An 18,521-nucleotide genomic window follows, 5' to 3' on the forward strand; every position below is an offset into this window, starting at 1 on the left:
TAGTCATGTTTGCCTTTTTTTTTGTTTTTTTGGGTGGTGTTTTTTTAATACGAGAGGAATTTTGCAAGAACGACATGTTTATTATTGATTAAAAAAATATTACAAGCCCTTTTATTGTGAAGACTCACGACCTTGGGCAAAAGTCATGGGTGGAAAGAAACAAAATCATAGTGAGCTCCCTGCTCTAGTAACCTCTCAAATTCATACTCCAAGGTCACTCTTTGTCATGCTTGTGCAACGAGTTCTTGTCAATGCTAGGTGTGTTGGTGTCAAATTTCAACCACCCAACATCTATAAGTCCTTGCACATGGAATTGTAAGGCCTTGCATCGCTCCACGGAGTGCCCTAGAGAGTCAGAGTGATAGTCGCACCTTTCCTCAGGTTTGTTGTAACGAGCCGACTAGTCACTACACGCAGCACAACACACCGAAAACACCAGGCAGAAAGAACAACTATATAAATATAGGATCTAGAATATATGTATATACATGGTCCCAATCCGACTAGAGTTAGAGTGTACACAAACAAAATACATCCAGCACAGTGCTAACAAAGTAGCTAAATACATCAAAAGACTAAAACTCCTTCTGCTAGCTGCAGACTCTTCTCAGCAAACACCAACCTAACCCTGCCATGCTCCCACACAACAGTATGATCATCGCAGCCCAAACACATGGAAACAACAAAGGGTAAGCTAGTGAAAGAAATTCAACATACATATATAAAATATGAATGATAACAACTATAGTTATCAACACATCAACCAGCTCAACATATCACGACATTCAGCAACAACAGCATCGACATAGCAGCTATAACAGCACCACAATAGTGGCTAATAACAGCACCGACATAACGACTATAACAGCACCATAATAGTGGCTAATAACAGCACCGACATAGCGGCTATAACAGCGCCACAATAGTGGCTAATAACAGCACCGACATAGTGGCTATAACAGCACCAAAATAGTGGCTAATAACAGCACTGATATAGCGGCTATAACAGCACCATAATAGTGGCTAATAACAGCACCGACATAGCGGCTATAACAGCACCACAATAGTGGCTAATAACAGCACCGACATAGCGGCTATAACAGCACCACAATAGTAGCTAATAACAGCACCGACATAGCGGCTATAACAGCATATAATTCAGCACAGCACAACAATATCATCAGATACAACATAAATCAACATACAGCATAGCTCAGCTTACACATTCTTACTCAACAATAACATCTATCAGCTCGGCATATTTAGCAAATTCAGCTTAACATAACATTTATTAGAATTTAGTCAAGCATCACGTTCGCGCCCGGCGCTCTCCGGATCGCGCCTGGCACAACACAACCAAAGAGCACTAGGGGGCCAGCATGCCCAACGCAGGCGTGCCCGCGCCCGGCATGACCCAGCCAGAGAGCCCAAGGCTCACACGTGCCTGACGCAATACCAATTGCGCCCAGTGCCTGCCAGGAAGACACTCTAAGGAGTCTCACGCGCTCGACGTGCCCAAACCCGCGCCTAGCGCGGGGAAGGCAGAGACCTCCCAAGGTCTCGCACCCAGCGTAAATCAAATTGGGCCCAACGCCCACAAGGCAGAGACTCCCGAGGAGTCTCACGCCCAGCGCGACAGGGGTCGCGCTCAGCGCAGAAACAAAAACCCCAAAACATGCTACAACTGGTATCGCGCTCAGCGCGGTCCAAGTCACGCCCAGCGCGGGCCAGGCAGAGACCCACATTCTCAAATGCGCCCGGCGCACTCATCATTGCGCCCAGCGGGCTTGGCCAAATGGAGTCCCCTGGTGGTCATGCGCCCGGCGCGAAGAACAGCGCTCAGCGCGAAGCTCAGCAGCAACCTCACCAAGTTCAAAAATTTGCCCAAAACCTGCAAAAATCCACTTTTCCAACACATGCAATCCAACCAAAGTACCACATTTTCGTCAAATATCTCAAAAGTACCACCTTCTTACACATGCATCCACAAATCAAAGAAAAACCAAAAATTTCCTCAAAACCCCAAAGACCCCCAAAACTCCATTTTCAGCAAATCAACCAAGAACCATCAATCGTAAGCAACCAAATGAGTTTCTAGACCCATTTCAGCCAAAATGCAGCAAGAAAACTAACTTCCTTTACCTCGGTTCAACGTCTCCGAGCTTCGGGAAGAAGACAATGAAGGAGGAGAAGAAAGTTTGAACAAACGGCGAAGAACGAGCTTGAGTTGCTACGGGGAAGAGGAAGAATCTGAATCACCTAAGCAACACCACCTAGGGTTTCCAAAAGAAAGACCAAGAGTGAGGATAGTGAAGAAAAGAATTGAGAGAGTTGGAGGAAAGTAAGTTCAGCCAAGTGAGTGAGAGCAAATTTGGGTGAGGGCGAAATGGGAAAGGAAAAGTAGGGGTCTCACAGCTCCCCAACAACAGGAGTTTTCATCCCTGAAAATAGACTTACCTGGGAAAGGAACAGATACCGCTCCTTGCACTGCTGCTCCACCTCCCAGGTAGCCTCACCAGTAGCTGCATCCCACAACACCTTCACCAGAGCAATAGACTTGCCCCTCAGCTCCTTCAGCTTATGATGAACCACAGCTACCGGCAAGTAAGCATGTGGTGAGTACCCCTCCACCAATGCTCTTCCTCTCCAACAAGCATATAAACAGCGTATGCCAGCCTCCTCTCCTGAGAACATCCCAGCACAGTGAAGATCTTCTCAAGTTCGCAGATCTAGTGGTCAGCTACCTCTAGGTCTGCATCTCCCTTGAATTGTGGAGGATGGCATTTCTGGAATTCAACAAGATCCCGGCTCTCCTGTGACCCCGTGGGCCTTGTTGCACCAGCTGCAGCTCTATCAGCATCCATCCAAGCAAAATTGGCATTTTGCTGTTGCATAGCCATAGCCATCATCTCCATGGCACAGGCTATCTGCTTGTTTGTTCTAGTCATTGTCTACAAAAGTAACAGCATCTTTAGTACACAATAACTAAACCAAACAAAGATCAACATCACAGCAAAACAACACAACAATCAGCAAAGCAAGACATCACAGCAAACAACACAGCAAGACAACACAACACAGAGCTCAGCACAACAAAAGCCTAAAGGAACCACCCCCACAGAGTGTCCACTAGACTCGAAATGCTCTGATACCACTAAAGTGTAACGACCCGGCTAGTCACTACACGCAGCACAACACACCGAAAACACCAGGCAGAAAGAACAACTATATAAATATAGGATCTAGAATATATGTATATACATGGTCCCAATCCGACTAGAGTTAGAGTGTACACAAACAAAATACATCCAGCATAGTGCTAACAAAGTAGCTAAATACATCAAAAGAGTAAAACTCCTTCTGCTAGCTGCAGACTCTTCTCAGCAAACGCCAACCTAAACCTGCCCTGCTCCCACACAACAGTATGATCATCGCAGCCCAAACACATGGAAACAACAAAGGGTAAGCTAGTGAAAGAAATTCAACATACATATATAAAATTTGAATGATAACAACTACAGCTATCAGCACATCAACCAGCTCAGCATATCACCACATTCGGCAACAACAGCACTGACATAGCAGCTATAACAGTACCACAATAGTGGCTAATAACAGCACCGACATAGCGGCTATAACAGCACCACAATAGTGGCTAATAACAGCACCGACATAGCGGCTATAATAGCGCCACAATAGTGGCTAATAATAGCATCGACATAGTGGCTATAACAGCACCACAATAGTGGCTAATAACAGCACTGACATAGCGGCTATAACAGCACCATAATAGTGGCTAATAACAGCACCGACATAGCGGCTATAACAGCACCATAATAGTGGCTAATAACAGCACCGACATGGCAGCTATAACAGCATAGAATTTAGCACAACACAACAATATCATCAGATACAACATAAATCAATATACAGCACAGCTCAACTTACACATTCTTACTCAGCAATAACATCTATCAACTCGACATATTCAGCAAATTCAGCTTAAGATAACATTTATCAGAATTTATTCAAGCATCACGTCCGCACCCGGTGCTCTCTGAGTCGCGCCCGACGCAGCACAACCAAAGAGTACCAGGGGGCCAGCATGCCCAGCGCAGGCGTGCCCGCGCCCGGCGTGACCCAGCCAGAGAGCCTAAGGCTCACACGTGCCTGGCGCAATACCAATTGCGCCCAGTGCCTGCCAGGCAGAGACTCTAAGGAGTCTCACATGCTCGGCGTGCCCAAACCCGCGCCCAGCGCGGGGAAGGTAGAGACCTCCCAAGGTCTCGCACCCAACGCAAATAAAATTGTGCCCAACGCCCACAAGGTAGAGACTCCCGAGGAGTCTCACGCCCAGTGCGACAGGAGTCGCGCTCAGCGCAGAAACAAAAACCTCAAAACATGCTACAACTGGTATCGCGCTCAGCGCGGTCCATGTCACGCCCAGCGCGAGCCAGCCAGAGACCCACATTCTCAAACGCGTCGGCGCACTCATCATTGCGCCCAGCGGGCTTGGCCAAATGGAGTCCCCTGGTGGTCACGCGCCCGGCACGAAGAACAGCGCTCAGCGCGAAACTCAGCAGTAACCTCACCAAGTTCAAAAATTTGCCCAAAACCTGCAAAAATCCATTTTTTCAGCACATGCAATCCAACCAAAGTACCACATTTTCGTCAAATATCTCAAAAGTACCACCTTTTTACACATGCATCCACAAATCAAAGAAAAACCAAAAATTTCCTCAAAACCCCAAAGACCCCCCAAAAACTCCATTTTCAGCAAATCAACCAAGAACCATCAATCGTAAGCAACCAAATGAGTTCCTAGACCCATTTCAGCCAAAACGCAGCAAGAAAACTAACTTCCCTTACCTCGGTTCAACGTCTCCGTGCTTCGGGAAGAAGACAATGAAGGAGGAGAAGAAAGTTTGAATAAACGACGAAGAACGAGCTTGAGTTGCTACGGGGAAGAGGAAGAATCTGAATCACCTAAGCAACACCACCTATGGTTTCCAAAAGAAAGACCAAGAGTGAGGAGAGTGAAGAAAAGAATTGAGAGAGTTGGAGGAAAGTAAGTTCAGCCAAGTGAGTGAGAGCAAATGTGGGTGAGGACGAAATGGGAAAGGAAAAGTAGGGGTCTCACATTTGTACCACGATGGGTAAGGAGGGTCCATCTTCTGCATTGGAGGAAATCGGACTAACATTAAGGCCTCCAGGAGTTGGGGTAGTAGCTCCGCTACGTGGTGGGGATTTTGTCTACCACCTTGTCATCTCTAAGCATTGCCTATGGTGCAGCTCGACCATTTGGAGCAAAGATGACGGCGTGGACCCCTTCTTCCTTCTTCTTTTCATAGATTTTTCTGGGGTCATAACTCATTGGAGCATTCCCTATCTTCCTACTCTTTAAACCTTGCTCAACCCTTTCGCCTATAGTGACTATATCGGTGAAAAAGGTCAAGGTATTCCCTATCATCTTGTCATAATAGGGCCCATTCAAGGAATTGATAAACATCATTAGCGTTTCCTTATCAAACAAAGGAGGTTCCACTTGTGTTGCCATCTCTCTCCATCTTTGAGTGTAAGCTTTGAAAGGTTCATCACTTTTCTTGCTCAGGCTCTGCAAATCCGACCTGTCAAGAGTCAAGTCAATGTTGTACTTGTTTCGCCCAAGGAAAGCGTCGGCAAGCGCCTTCTATGTTTAGACTTTTCCTCCATCTATCTGCATATACCAACTGAGGGAAAAGTCAAACATGTTTTCTTGGAAGCAATGTATCAAGAGTTTTTCGTTGCTGATATGGGCAGCCATCTTTCGACAGTACATCGTTAGATGCCCCTTCGGGCAGCTAATCCTAATGTACTTTTGAAAATCTGGGATTTTGAACTTAGCGGGAAACTCGATATCTTGTACCAAGCACATCTCAGCAGCCTCCTTTATATCAAAACTGTGGCCTTCTATAGCTCTGAACCTCTCCTCCAAGGCATCAAGTTGGTCCTTGGAATTGTCTCCGGAGTTATTAGCACTTGCAATTTGTTCATGGCCTCAAGCATTTTAGCCATTTGTTCCTTGAGTTGTTCGAGCTCCTCATTGAGAACACGGTTTGTTTCTTCTAGGTCTTCCATAGCTTTTATCTTTTGAGCTCGTGTGAGTACAGAGTGTTGAAAAGCCACCTGTGAGGGACAAGATAATTTCTTATTAAACTATTTAAATGATAATGCATGAAGGAGGTCTCTCAACAAAGACTTGGTGACCACTCCTTTGAAAATGAAATCATAGTGTCCCTTTTCGTAATTTTTTACGATGTGGCAAAGGTCACAGTAATTGGAGTTCATCAGTCTTTGTGGAAAATTTCCTAGTGATCCTAGAAATGTATATGGTATGCATGTCCCTCTTTTTACTATCTCTTTTTTATTTTATTTTATTTTAGAAAATGCATGATGCCCCTATTTTTTAAAGAAGGGATGTATGCTTCTCATATGTTTTATTTTCACACTAGGTTTTCCCTCATGATAGTGCATTTTTCATTTTTTGTTTTTCTTTACCTTAGGGGAATTATAAAAATAAATGAATGGTTTGAATAAACAAAATGCAACAAACATATGCTCATGCAACGTAACCCATGAACAGTCAGTTCAAATCCTTGGTCTATGGTCTTTGTCAAGAAAAGTGTATTGAATGGGATAGCTCTAATTATCCTCAGTTGGTCTTTAAAGGTCCCCAAGGTGCCCCCATTATAGGGACCCAGTACCTTTGTCACCGTCACCTGACAAACTCTAAGGTTTATCATAGTATTTCAGGCTAGAGTAACCGGTTATCACCCTGAGTGTGATTTTCGACAAGGCTCGCAGGCTCTAGGGCCATTCTTGGGCCAGTCGTACGCCAACCACTCCCTATGTTTATACTCTCATGCCCCCGAGTAAAGAGGGAATTGTTGTGTACTATGGTTTGTGTACAGTTTTTATTTCAAACAAGTGCAAGAATTTAAACAAACAACAAATATCAAAGCTAAACAAGTAAAAAAAACAAAGTAAAAGGGAAAAGATGTTTAAACTATTATTTCTATTTTGTTAACTTCATCATTTATTCAGGCCTGGCCCTCTTTAAACTTCCCCAGTGGAGTCTCCATCTATCATAACCCAGAAAATTCTGAGGCTTATGACTAATGGTTTAGACTTCTGATTAAAAATCTCATTAATTATGGAATGTCCAAAAACCAGACTAATCCTTAATTAATGGTTTTGAAAATGGTTCGTAAGAGTCTCCACCAATGTTTTACTCAAAACATTGGAAAAAGAAAAGGTTTTTGAAAACCCAATAATGGCATTGATAACCAAAATTGGGTTCGGGAGTCGGCTACGTGTAGGGGAGGTATTAAGCACCCCTACAACGCCCGTAGTCGGTACCCTATGATGAAACTAGCATAATAAGAAATAATAATTTAAATATTAAATCCCTTTTATTGATGATTATGTATATACATGAAATTTAAATTACCCGATTTGCCCTAAAATGTCTACATGATTATTCTTTTAATTTAGCACAGTATCTATTAATGATGAGAAATAAAAAGGAAGAGAAGAATACTGATTGAAATACCTCTTAAATGAGCTTTATTGATTCTTTAAATATGGAGACTTTTAGGTGCTTTGTGGCAGCCCTACACACCACAATGTGCCTCACAACTCTCAAGAAATAAAAAAGAGGAAGAGAGAATTTTTGAGCTAACTAGGACTTTCTAGACGAATTTTTCTGGCCCCTGGGGCAATGCTTGAGTACTATTTATAAATATCAGAACTGGCTAGAAAAGCCCGTTCTGATTTTGGAACGGCCCGTTTTGGTTTCGAAATGGCTTGCTTTGATTCATTCTATTATGTTTTAAATTTGAATCTGGAATGGCCCGTTCTGATTCCAGAATGGCTTGTTCTAATTCCAGAACTGCCCTTTCCAGGCTTGCACTTAACTCATAATAGCCTATGCTGGAATGGGCCATTCTAGCCCGTTCTCAGCTAGGTTTTTCAAGCCTTGTTAGTAGTTTGGAACGGCTAGGGATGACAAAAATACCCGCACCCGCGGGTATTTGTGAGTAAAATCCGCTACGGATAATAAATGGATAGGCTAATTGGGTACCCGTGGATATTGGAGACGGATAATTTGTTACCCGTTTATAAATGAGACGGGGGCGGGTATGATGGTATCCATACCTGCGGGTACCCTTTTAATAATATTTTTTAAATATCATAATTATCCTTGTACCACATAACCCTAAAACTACACTCTCTCATCTTATTTTCTTTCCATAGCCGCACATCCCACACATTAGTCATCACACTTTATTAGTGGAATATCTCGGTAATTAATGGAATATATCTTTGTAATTACTTTGTGAATATTTTCTAGACTACAATATATCAAGATGAGATATCTCCTTGATATGCTATCATAAATTAGTTTTATTTGTTTCCTAGATTAGCTCTATTATTTATGAAAATGCTAGAAAAAATTTGTATATTGGTCAAATTCAATAACAGAGAATCATTCCAAAAAACTCTATACATTTTCAAAGTTTCCACGGCACATTTTCACACAACGCAAGGTTTCACGGCGTCATTCCTCATGCACCGGCACAACACAGTTTCACTCGCCGTAGTCTACACAGCTTCAGGTTCATTTTTTCTTTCTTCTTCTTACGCTCTGTTTTCATTCTTGGTGCTGCATGATTTTAATTTTTTTTCTTTCTTATTCTCATGCTTTATTTTCATTTCTCATGCTGTGTGATTTTTGCTTTCTTCTTCTCATGTTTTTTATTTCTTCTTCTCATGCAGATCCAAAAAGGCAAGTTAATCAATCAAATTGAAAGTGAGTTTGGCTTTCAAACATTCGATTTTAAATCCCATTACTTAATCGATTATTATTTGCCTACCTCTTTGAATTTCTATTTAATAGCATTCAAATTATTTTGCGGTTATTATTGAATTAATTTATTGCTATTTTTTTTTTAACGTCAGTACCTGTACCTATTCAATTGATTTATTACTTATTAATTTAATACCGTTTTTATGTTTGGATTGAAAGCTATTTATGTTTTTTACTTATCTTTATGTATAACGGCTATAGCCACATATTACTGCTATATAATATACGTATGGACATGACCACATTATCATATTTATCTTCAATATGTATTCATTTCAATATATCAATATTTAATCGGTTTGATATTTAATAATTAAATTTTCCTATGGTAGTATTTTGTACTAAATAATTATATTTTATTTTTTATTATTTATAGAATGTCTTATGAACAAATCTCCACTTCTATGGATACTCAACAACAAGTAGCAAAAAATGTGCCTAATGCGGTTGAATCAAATGGAGGTGAATCAAATAAAGTGTCCATGAATTTAGGTAATGATTCAACTCAAGTAGAAACTGGCAACTCAATTCCAAGTGAGAGTATCATTCGAAGAAAACAGACTTTAGTTGTTTCGAATCACTTTAAGAGGCAAAAAATAGATGGAAAGTGGAAAGCCATTTGCAATTATTGTGGCAATAAACTATTGGGGGAGGCAAAGCAAGGGACATCTCATTTGATGAGTCACTTTAAGATTTGGAAACTTAGAACATGTCGAGACATCAAACAAGCATTCCTTAAAACTGAGAAAATAGGGGGTGAAACCATAGTTGTTGGAAACTATTGTTTTAATCAAGAATTAGCAAGGCGTGCACTTATTAAGATTGTAGTTCTTCATGAGTATCCATTGGCAATGATTGATCACATAGGGTTCATAGAGTTTTGTGCTGCTTTGCAACCTTTGTATAAAAGGGTTTCTCAAAACACTCTTAAGAATGAAATGATGAAGGAGTATAGAGAAGCAAAAGGTAACACAATGAAGTTATTGTCAAAGAATCAAAGTCGAATTGCAATTACCACTAATATGTGGACTGCTAGTAATCAAAACAAAGGATACATGACTATCACAACTCACTTTATTGATGATTCATGGACCCTTCAAAGTCGACTCGTGAGGTAATGACTAATGTCCCTAAACTATATTAACTACATTTTTATTCTTTATTTTTTAGTTGTTTGTGATTATATTATTAAAACTTTTTATTTTAATTTTAGGTTCATTTATGTGCCTGTTCCTCATACTAGCAAAGTTCTTGCTAATGTCCTAGTCCAATGTTTGATGGATTGGAACATAGATAGAAATGTGTCTACTTTGACGGTTGATAATTGTACCACAAATGATGTTATGGTTGAACGCATTTTAGATAATATTTTACCTAAGTCTCTTATTTTGGGTGGTCAACTATTTCACATGCGTTGTTGTGCTCATATATTGAATCTTATTGTCAAAGATGGTTTGTCTATAATATCTGGTGCTATTGAAAAGATTAGAGAAAGTGTTCATTTTTGGACAGCAACACCTAAAAGAGAGGAGAAATTTATAGAGACATGTGGTCAAATGAGTATTCCATTTAGTAAAAAGTTGGTTCTTGATTGCAAAACTAGGTGGAACTCTACATTTTTAATGCTTCAAGTTGCCATACAATACAAAATTGTGTTTGATAGATTGGAACAACGAGATAATCAATATAAAGTTTTGCCTAGTGAAAATGATTGGAATATGGCAAGTGATATTTGTCAAAAGTTAGAGTTATTTTATGATGTGACACTCTTATTTTCTGGCACTTTGTATCCAACTGCAAATATCTTATTTCCAAAAGTTTGTGAAATTAAGTTAGCTTTGGTTGATTGGCTTAGTTGTCCAAGTTCTATCATTCATCTAATGGCTTCAAGCATGATGGCTAAATTTGACAAGCATTGGGGTGTGATTAATGGGGTGATGGTTGTAGGTACATTGTTAGACCCTAGGTACAAAATTGACTTATTGGATTATTTTTTCCCTCAAATTTATGGACATGATTCTGATGTTGAAATTGAAAAGGTGAAAACTATTTTTCAAAACTTGGTAAGACACTACAATAAATGAGCTAAATAGTGGAGGTTATTTTTACGTTTAGTGGAGGTTTTTACCCTCTACAAAATAAATCGTAGAGGTTTCCAAAAACCTCCGCAGTTACATTCGCCACAAGCAATTAGCAACGTTTTTTAGAAACCTTTGGTATTGTGAGTATTTAGCGGAGGTTTTGTTAAGGAGGTTTTAAACCTACACTAACAGTGGAGGTTTTTTAAAGGAGGTTTCAAAGCTATGCTAACTGCAGAGATTTTTTAATGGAGGTTTTAAAGCTATGCTAACTGCAGAGGTTTTTTTACTGGAGGCTTTGAAGTGAAATAACAGTAAAGATTATTTAGTGGAGGTTTTAAAGTAAATTAACTACAATAATCATTAATCAATATATTTTTGTAGAGTTTCTAATCCTCCCTATTTTCCTGTGTATAATAGTTTTTATACTCATTTTAATTGCATAATCTACATGTATTACAATTTTCCATTTTCACATGTGATATTTATAAGAAACTTAATAAAAAAAATACACATAAAATGGATGAAGAAATTCCATTGCTAATAACCAAAATACCAACATATAGTTCAAAGATTTACAATTCAAACTTCTATTATAAATCCAAGTACAACATAAAATCCATAACATTGTCAAATTAGCCTTATACTAAACTCTAAATCTGAAATACATTATAAGCAATCTAAGGGTTGCTAGCACCAGATGATCCTCTTTCATCCAAAGGTGTATTAGGAACACTTGAAGCATCATTTGGCTGAAATAATAAAAGCAAAATAACTTAGTTAAGAAAATTATCTATCACATATATTATATCATAATGACAATTCTAAACACCGATGACCAGATCAATCAAGGACCAAAACAAACCAGCTAGTTAATGCAACCAACAACATAACCCACCCACAGTCAAAACTAGAACTATGAATCAACAGGCCAAAACCATAATAGCAACACCAAACCAAAGATGTGTAGCAGCCAACTAGTTCCTAACCCAATAAAAAACTAATGGAACCAATAAAAAATTACCTCTAAATGCAACAATATACCGGGTATTTAGAATAACAACCAATGGAACCAGCAGTGTACCGGAAATGCAACAATATAAGTCTATCAATGGAACAGAGCTGGCAAAAAACAAAGATATAAACTGAAAGTATAGAAGCTCAATGTACCTAAGCAACCAAATACATATGCCCAAGAGAAAGCCAGTTTTATACCAAGTTCCAACGTGCAAAATCATAAACTGAAAGTATAGAAGCTTCAATGTACCTGAGAAGATAACAACACCATCAACAGACACCCTCACCAACTCTGGCAGGGTTTTATTCAAGTATCTTGGAGATAAGTAACACAAGATAAAAGGAGCAGAAAAATAGAAAATCTTAGCATTAAAAATATAGAAAAAAGAAGCTTAGCATCATTGACATTCATTATATAATTTGATGATGTGCAAAGGCATATATAAGATTTGGAACACAAAGAAACATGTTGAATTGCACGTAAGCACATGCATTGTTGCATACCATTTATATTAGGTTTTTATAGCAATACGCGGCGTCAACATAAGCTTGGGCAGCTTCGTGCTTGCTTTCCAACTACAACAACACGATTCATCACAGCGCGTGAAAATAAAGTCTGTTTACATAAATCATTGCTATGTTACAACAATGTACATCAATGTCTCTCTCTGTTCCAATGATGTATTTGCATCTGCTATCTATCAATCTGTTTTGTGCTTGCCGTGGAACAAATATTGTTTGCCTATCTAATACAATTCACATTTGAAAATGGCTCAGTTCTAGCTTTTGGTGCAACTTTAGTTGCTGCTGTTGGTGCTCCAAACACATTCCAAAACCTCAATGTTTCATCCGCTGCTGCTGATGCCACTATGCAACCATCTGGAGTCTGAACTAACATGACATTACACCAATCAGGAAAATACTCAAAAAATAAGAATCTAATCAGGTTTGTCACCCTTTAGAACAAAAATCTTGAAACAAAAGAAACCAAAAAAGTCAATGTTCATTTAGTTCAAGCTACTTCTTATAACACTCAAAATTCAAGAAGGTACAGAGAATACATTCTAAAATAAATAACATAGCTAACATAGAAAGGGGAAAGAAGGCTACCTCTCCACTAGCTTCATCATCTTCATCATTCACTTCAGATTTGGACTTGTCCGATTCATCATCATCAGCAGAGCTTGCCTGGCAACATTATAGAAAATAAAGTATATAAACAAGACGATCAAAACACCACATAGGCACACACAACAGAACAACCGAAACATGTTACTCACCCGTTTCTTATCATAAGCTTTCATAAGTTTTTCATACTCAACTTTCCTTTCTGCAGCCTTGGCTTCATATGGAGCTTTCTCCTTTTCATTCCAAGGAGAGGAGTCAACATTAATTAAAAAATAAATCCTTCTTTAATAGAATGATTTCATTTATATATATATATATATATATATATATATAGATTCTGATATACTGGAATTTAATTGAAGAAACATTTGCTTATATACTTAAAATTATACTCGAAAGAATCTAAAAGCACAACAAAGAGTAAATTAATTTAAAAGACAACAAAAACGTGTCATTATTTATCACAATTGCAGAACTTATAGCACTGGACAAGGACTTCTATTTCTCTCCTCCAGCTTTCCCAACCTTCAATCAAAGAGTGAAGCAAACAATTTAGATGCTTATTCAAAAAGGGTACATCATCATTGAAGATGAAGCAATTTTACATGTAACTTACAACTTCTACACCCCTCAAATGAGGATTCTCATCCTTAAAGGTCTTCCTGAAGTCCTCACTACCACAGACCATGAAACAAGTCATGTAATTTTCCAAAGGAGATATATAATAAAGTAAAGAGAAAAGACAGATACAAACAGGAACAGAAAGAAAGCACTGGATGGTCTCTTAGGCTTGTTGGGGTCTTTCTTGGCCTTCTCCTTCTTTGTCTTTGGTGCTCTACTCCTTTCAGGCTTAGCAGGAGCCTTCCGCTTTCCAACCTTTCTGAAAGCAATAGAGATATATGTTCCATCACTACACTATTCATGTAACAACTGGATGCACCATCAAATATGCATAATCAGATAATAATATAATGTTTAGATATTAAAAAATCCCGAAAGCCAACACCCTGATCAACAAAGAGATGCAAGTTATATGAAAAATCAAAATGCCTCAATAAACTTCACCAAACTGTAATGGTACAAAGAGATGCAAAGTTATATGAAAAATCAAAATGCCTAAATAAATTTCACCAAACTGTAATGCTACAGGAACTCGAGAACTAACCGGTCATCAACAGGCTTCAGAGCTTCTTTTGAAGTCTTCGCTGCTCCCTTACCCTTTGCATTCTTCATTTTTTAAGCTCCTGTGACAAAACAATCTATAACAACAAAAACAAGGGTATGAAAAAATTTCAATAAAAAGAGACAAAAGATGGATAAAATTTTAAACAGTTAAATAATAAAATTAGCTTAATACATAAATCAAGATCCCCAATAAAATTAGGATAAAATAGATGCAACCAACTATGAATTTAACTGAGACTCACCAAATGTTACATGCAAACCTAGAAATCCCCCTTATAAAAAATCATTAGTTTGAAACTTTGTAGCAACAACACAAATCACACATGCACACAAAAAATATTAGGTTAACTGTTGGTGACCAAAAAAGGCACGCCGTGCCACTCTCATTTTAAAAAAGAAATTAGAAAAAAAAAAGTAGACAGAATAGTTATTTAAAAAGTGTGCGGTGATTTGTAACATGTAATTTACAAGAAAAAGTAGTAACTTATAAAGGAATAGTAATAAACCTCACCCCCCAACAAACAAACAAACAAACAAACCATAAACCGCAACAAATAGTCTTACTCTTACATCAATATCAAATTAACTAACAACAAAAACAACAATAGTCACACCTTTGATATCATCTCCACCCTTAACAGGCCTAGCCTTCTTCTCTAACTCCTCCACCAAACCCTGCACACTTTTATCAATCCCTCTCTTGAGAGAGACAGGGTTAGCCCCAGAAGTCACACTTAGAAGCCCGAGCTTAATTATCTCACGCGCAAGAACCGAGGTCGTGGTCGTCCCATCACCCGCAAAGCCTTCTTCATGATGCGGCTTATGTTGGCGATGGGAAGGTACCTGTCTTGCTCGCGGACGTTGGAGCGAGGGCTGTGGTCGCTGCTCTCATGACTGCCGCAGCCGGGGCTTGCAGGACCCTCTGCCATTCTCGCCAGAACCCTAATTTGAGAAAGGGAAAAAGGAAAAACATGAGGCGAAACCCTAGAGAGAGGGTGGAAGGGGGAATGTTAAGAATACCTGAGAAAGGGGCACAATGATTGTTGAGGAGAGCATGAGGAAAAGGATTTTCATCCCTCACGAGCGTTTGGGTACCGCGATGTTCTTCGAGGATTTGGGGTCGAGCGTTTGGGTACCGTGATGTTCTTTCATCCCTCATGGTGCTTAAGGGGTTTCGAAGAGTTTCTTTGGAGAGGGTTTCTTGATTTTTTAGGGAGGGGAGTTATGGGGTTTGTGATTTTTTAGGGAGGGAAATCACAATTTTTTTTATTTTTGTTGGAGAGGTAAGCTGTAAAGTTGAAGACCCAAATTCCAGATTTTGGGATTTGTTTTAGAGGGAAATTTTTTTGGAGTCAGAAACTGGAAAAATAATATTTAATTAATAGAGGTTATAAACCTCTGCAAATTAAATAAAAAAATTGTAGTTTTTAATAAATTAAGGAGGTTTTTGAAACCACCACAAAATAACCTCCACTATTTAACATTTTTTTTGTAGTGAGAGAATATGACATGAAAGTCAAGGGAAAGGAGTTGATTCCTTCATCTTTAAATTCAAACCCAAATCAAGTAGATGTGAGTTCTCTTGGAAGAAAAGAAGCTTGGAGATCAAATTTTGAAAAACATAAGAGTGCAAAGAGAAACGACACATCAAATTTGAAGTTAGAATTTGATCGTTATTTAGAGGAGGCAACATTGCCTGATTCAGATGAGAAGTTTCACATCTTAGTTTGGTGGAAGGCTAAGGGATTAAAATACCCGACCTTACAAATGATTGCAAGAGATTTTTTAGCAATTCCTATCTCAACTATTGCTTCTGAATCTTCATTTAGTACTGGTGGTTGGTTTCTTACTCCTCATCGTAGTAGATTACGACCAGATACTTTAGAGGCATTAATGTGTCTCCAGGATTGGCTATGGAATGAGATGGAAGGTAATCAAGTATACACTTTTAATTAAATCTTTATTTTGGTTTCATTGTTAAAATTTTTTAATGAACACATTTTTCTTTTTCAGCTTCTTCAAAATCAAAGATGGACATTATGGAACTTAATAACATACTAGAAGATATGGATACTGATGATGTTAGTATTTTATTTCTCAATGTTTCATTCTAAGTTCAATTATAATATGAATTATTGTGAGTTTTTATTTATAATTTTTTTTTTTTGTTTCAGGAATCAAGTTACAAAAGTGAGGTTGATGATGTTACCAACATGTGTTAAACATGTTATAGAATTATGTTGGATGTAATTTGATTAATTTTCTAGCTTTGATTGGACCAATAAGATTTTTGTATTTTAAGTTGTTTACTTTCATTTTGAATTATGAGATTGAATTATTGTAGCTTTGTGATATGAAACTTTCACTTACTTGTGTGAGACTGATGTTTTTTAAGTTATTGATTATCTTGTATTTTTATTATTAATTCAACAAAATTAACGTTAAATACAAGTTCAAAATTAACATTGAATTGTTATTTTTAATATTTCAATGACATTAAATATAAACTTCAAATTATTAGTAATATAACTTTTTTTAATTTTGTAAAAATTTAAAAATATCCATGGATATCCGTGGGTATTCAAGAAATTCATGGATATCCGCTTAATGGATACCCGTGCAGATATGGGGTGGGTATGAGACTAATTTTCATCTAGCGGGGCAGGGATGGGTTTACTATTACATGCCCTCACGAGGCCCCATTGCCATCCCTAGGAACGGCCTATTCCAGTTTAGGAATGACCGATTCTAGCTTGGGAAAGGCCCGTTCCGATTTTGGAACAGCCCGTTCTAGGCTACTAAAATGAGCTTGTTGTGCTTCAGACTCCTTTGCTATAATATCATGTTGTTTCCATGCTTCAGAAGCCCCTTCCTTTCATAATGTAGGTTCATTTCCTTGTTTACAGGTCCGGACAAAATTGGGTGTCTACATGAGCTAAACTCAAAGTATTACAATGATCATTTTCTCCAGTATAAGATGTCTCAAAGCACAAGAAAAGAATAAGAGTGAACATAGATAGATACATTTGTACAGAAAACATATTCTTTGAAAATATATTCTTTCTTATAAGCATTCATTGCTCTGTAATTAGTTGTATAACATCTAAGTGAGACGAACACAACTTCTTTGTAAACTTCATAACCATTGTTATAAGGTTGAGCCTATAGAAGTTTTTCTGAAAAAGAATAATTGTTTTGAGCTTGTAGAGACTTGTTTGAAAAAGAATACTTGTTTTGAACCTGAAGAGCCTTGATTGCAAAAGAATACTTGGTTTTTAAGCCTAGAGAAACTTGTTAAAAGAATACTTGAACAGTGCTTGAAGAGACAAGTCAAAGAATACTTAGGGATTGAGCCAAAAGTGACTTATTAAAAGAATACTTGTATCTTTGTTCTAAGATAGTGAAACTCAATCTAGTTGGATTGAGAATTGGATGTAGTCCTGGAAGTTAGGCCAAATTAGTATAAAAATATGCAATGTTTCATCTAATTACTTTTCACACTTCATCTAACTAGTGTTACTACTTCATTGACAAAATTGTACGAGTTTTTGATACACATCATTCAACCTATCCTTCTAGTATTTATTTTTTCACCACAAGAGAACTTGACTAACCACTTTTAATGAGGTCTTCCTTTCCAACCACATTTTTTTCATACACAAGATTTGAACCCAAGACCTTGCTTCAGGAGACAAAGTTTAATACCACTAAAACTAACGACTTTTTAATAGTTTAAGGTAAAATTTATTGTGAGGAGTATATTATTAAAATAAATTAATGATTAAAATTGAATCATTCTTTCATATATTTTTGTCTATTTATTTTAGTGATATATTTAACAGTAAAAAAAAAATTTCACAAATAGGCGATGACTTTTTTTAACACTCGCATAAAAATTCACCAAACTTTAGAGGTATAACAAAGAATATATATATATATATATATATATATATATATATATATATATATATATATATTTTTTTTTTTTTTTTGGGCAAACGCGTTCCTTAAATTTCCAAGTAAACAAAATGACTATTATAGATTAAAATAGACTAGACCAGACTTTTCTAGTCTAGACCTTTAATTAAAAAATGATCTAAATTTAACTTATTTATTTGTCTTAGGCTTTTTTTTTTAAGTTTGGTTTAATCTACATAAAATTTTGGCCTAATTTATTAATTCATTCAAGGATCTACTTAGTAATA

At 37.7% G+C, this 18,521-nt stretch overlaps 2 protein-coding genes across 3 annotated transcripts; one reads left to right on the forward strand and one right to left on the reverse strand.

The window, feature by feature from the left end:
* Positions 1 to 11,506: 11,506 nt before the first annotated feature.
* LOC145956823 (high mobility group B protein 1-like) lies at positions 11,507 to 15,525 on the reverse strand. Of its 2 annotated transcripts, XM_083072549.1 has the most exons (11): positions 15,337 to 15,525; positions 14,931 to 15,258; positions 14,297 to 14,390; positions 13,886 to 14,011; positions 13,748 to 13,805; positions 13,284 to 13,656; positions 13,114 to 13,191; positions 12,658 to 12,889; positions 12,508 to 12,579; positions 12,157 to 12,253; positions 11,507 to 11,738 (listed from the first exon to the last, which is right to left on the reverse strand). In XM_083072549.1, the coding sequence occupies exons 6-8, from the start codon at positions 13,305 to 13,307 to the stop codon at positions 12,746 to 12,748; spliced, it is 246 nt and encodes an 81-aa protein (XP_082928675.1). In that variant the 5' UTR covers positions 13,308 to 13,656; positions 13,748 to 13,805; positions 13,886 to 14,011; positions 14,297 to 14,390; positions 14,931 to 15,258; positions 15,337 to 15,525; the 3' UTR covers positions 11,507 to 11,738; positions 12,157 to 12,253; positions 12,508 to 12,579; positions 12,658 to 12,745. The 2 variants fall into 2 exon arrangements, with proteins under 2 accessions (XP_082928675.1, XP_082928674.1); XM_083072548.1 differs by having other exon boundaries at positions 12,508 to 12,889; positions 15,337 to 15,517.
* Positions 15,526 to 15,742: 217 nt separating this feature from the next.
* LOC145956822 (zinc finger BED domain-containing protein DAYSLEEPER-like) lies at positions 15,743 to 16,661 on the forward strand. Its single transcript, XM_083072547.1, has 3 exons — positions 15,743 to 16,246; positions 16,330 to 16,397; positions 16,491 to 16,661. The coding sequence occupies exons 1-3, from the start codon at positions 15,826 to 15,828 to the stop codon at positions 16,536 to 16,538; spliced, it is 537 nt and encodes a 178-aa protein (XP_082928673.1). The 5' UTR covers positions 15,743 to 15,825; the 3' UTR covers positions 16,539 to 16,661.
* The last annotated feature ends 1,860 nt before the right edge of the window (positions 16,662 to 18,521 follow it).

This window comes from Cajanus cajan, chromosome 4, assembly GCF_000230855.2.
Source record: "Cajanus cajan strain Asha chromosome 4, NIPB_CcT2T_4, whole genome shotgun sequence".
NCBI lineage: Eukaryota > Viridiplantae > Streptophyta > Magnoliopsida > Fabales > Fabaceae > Cajanus > Cajanus cajan.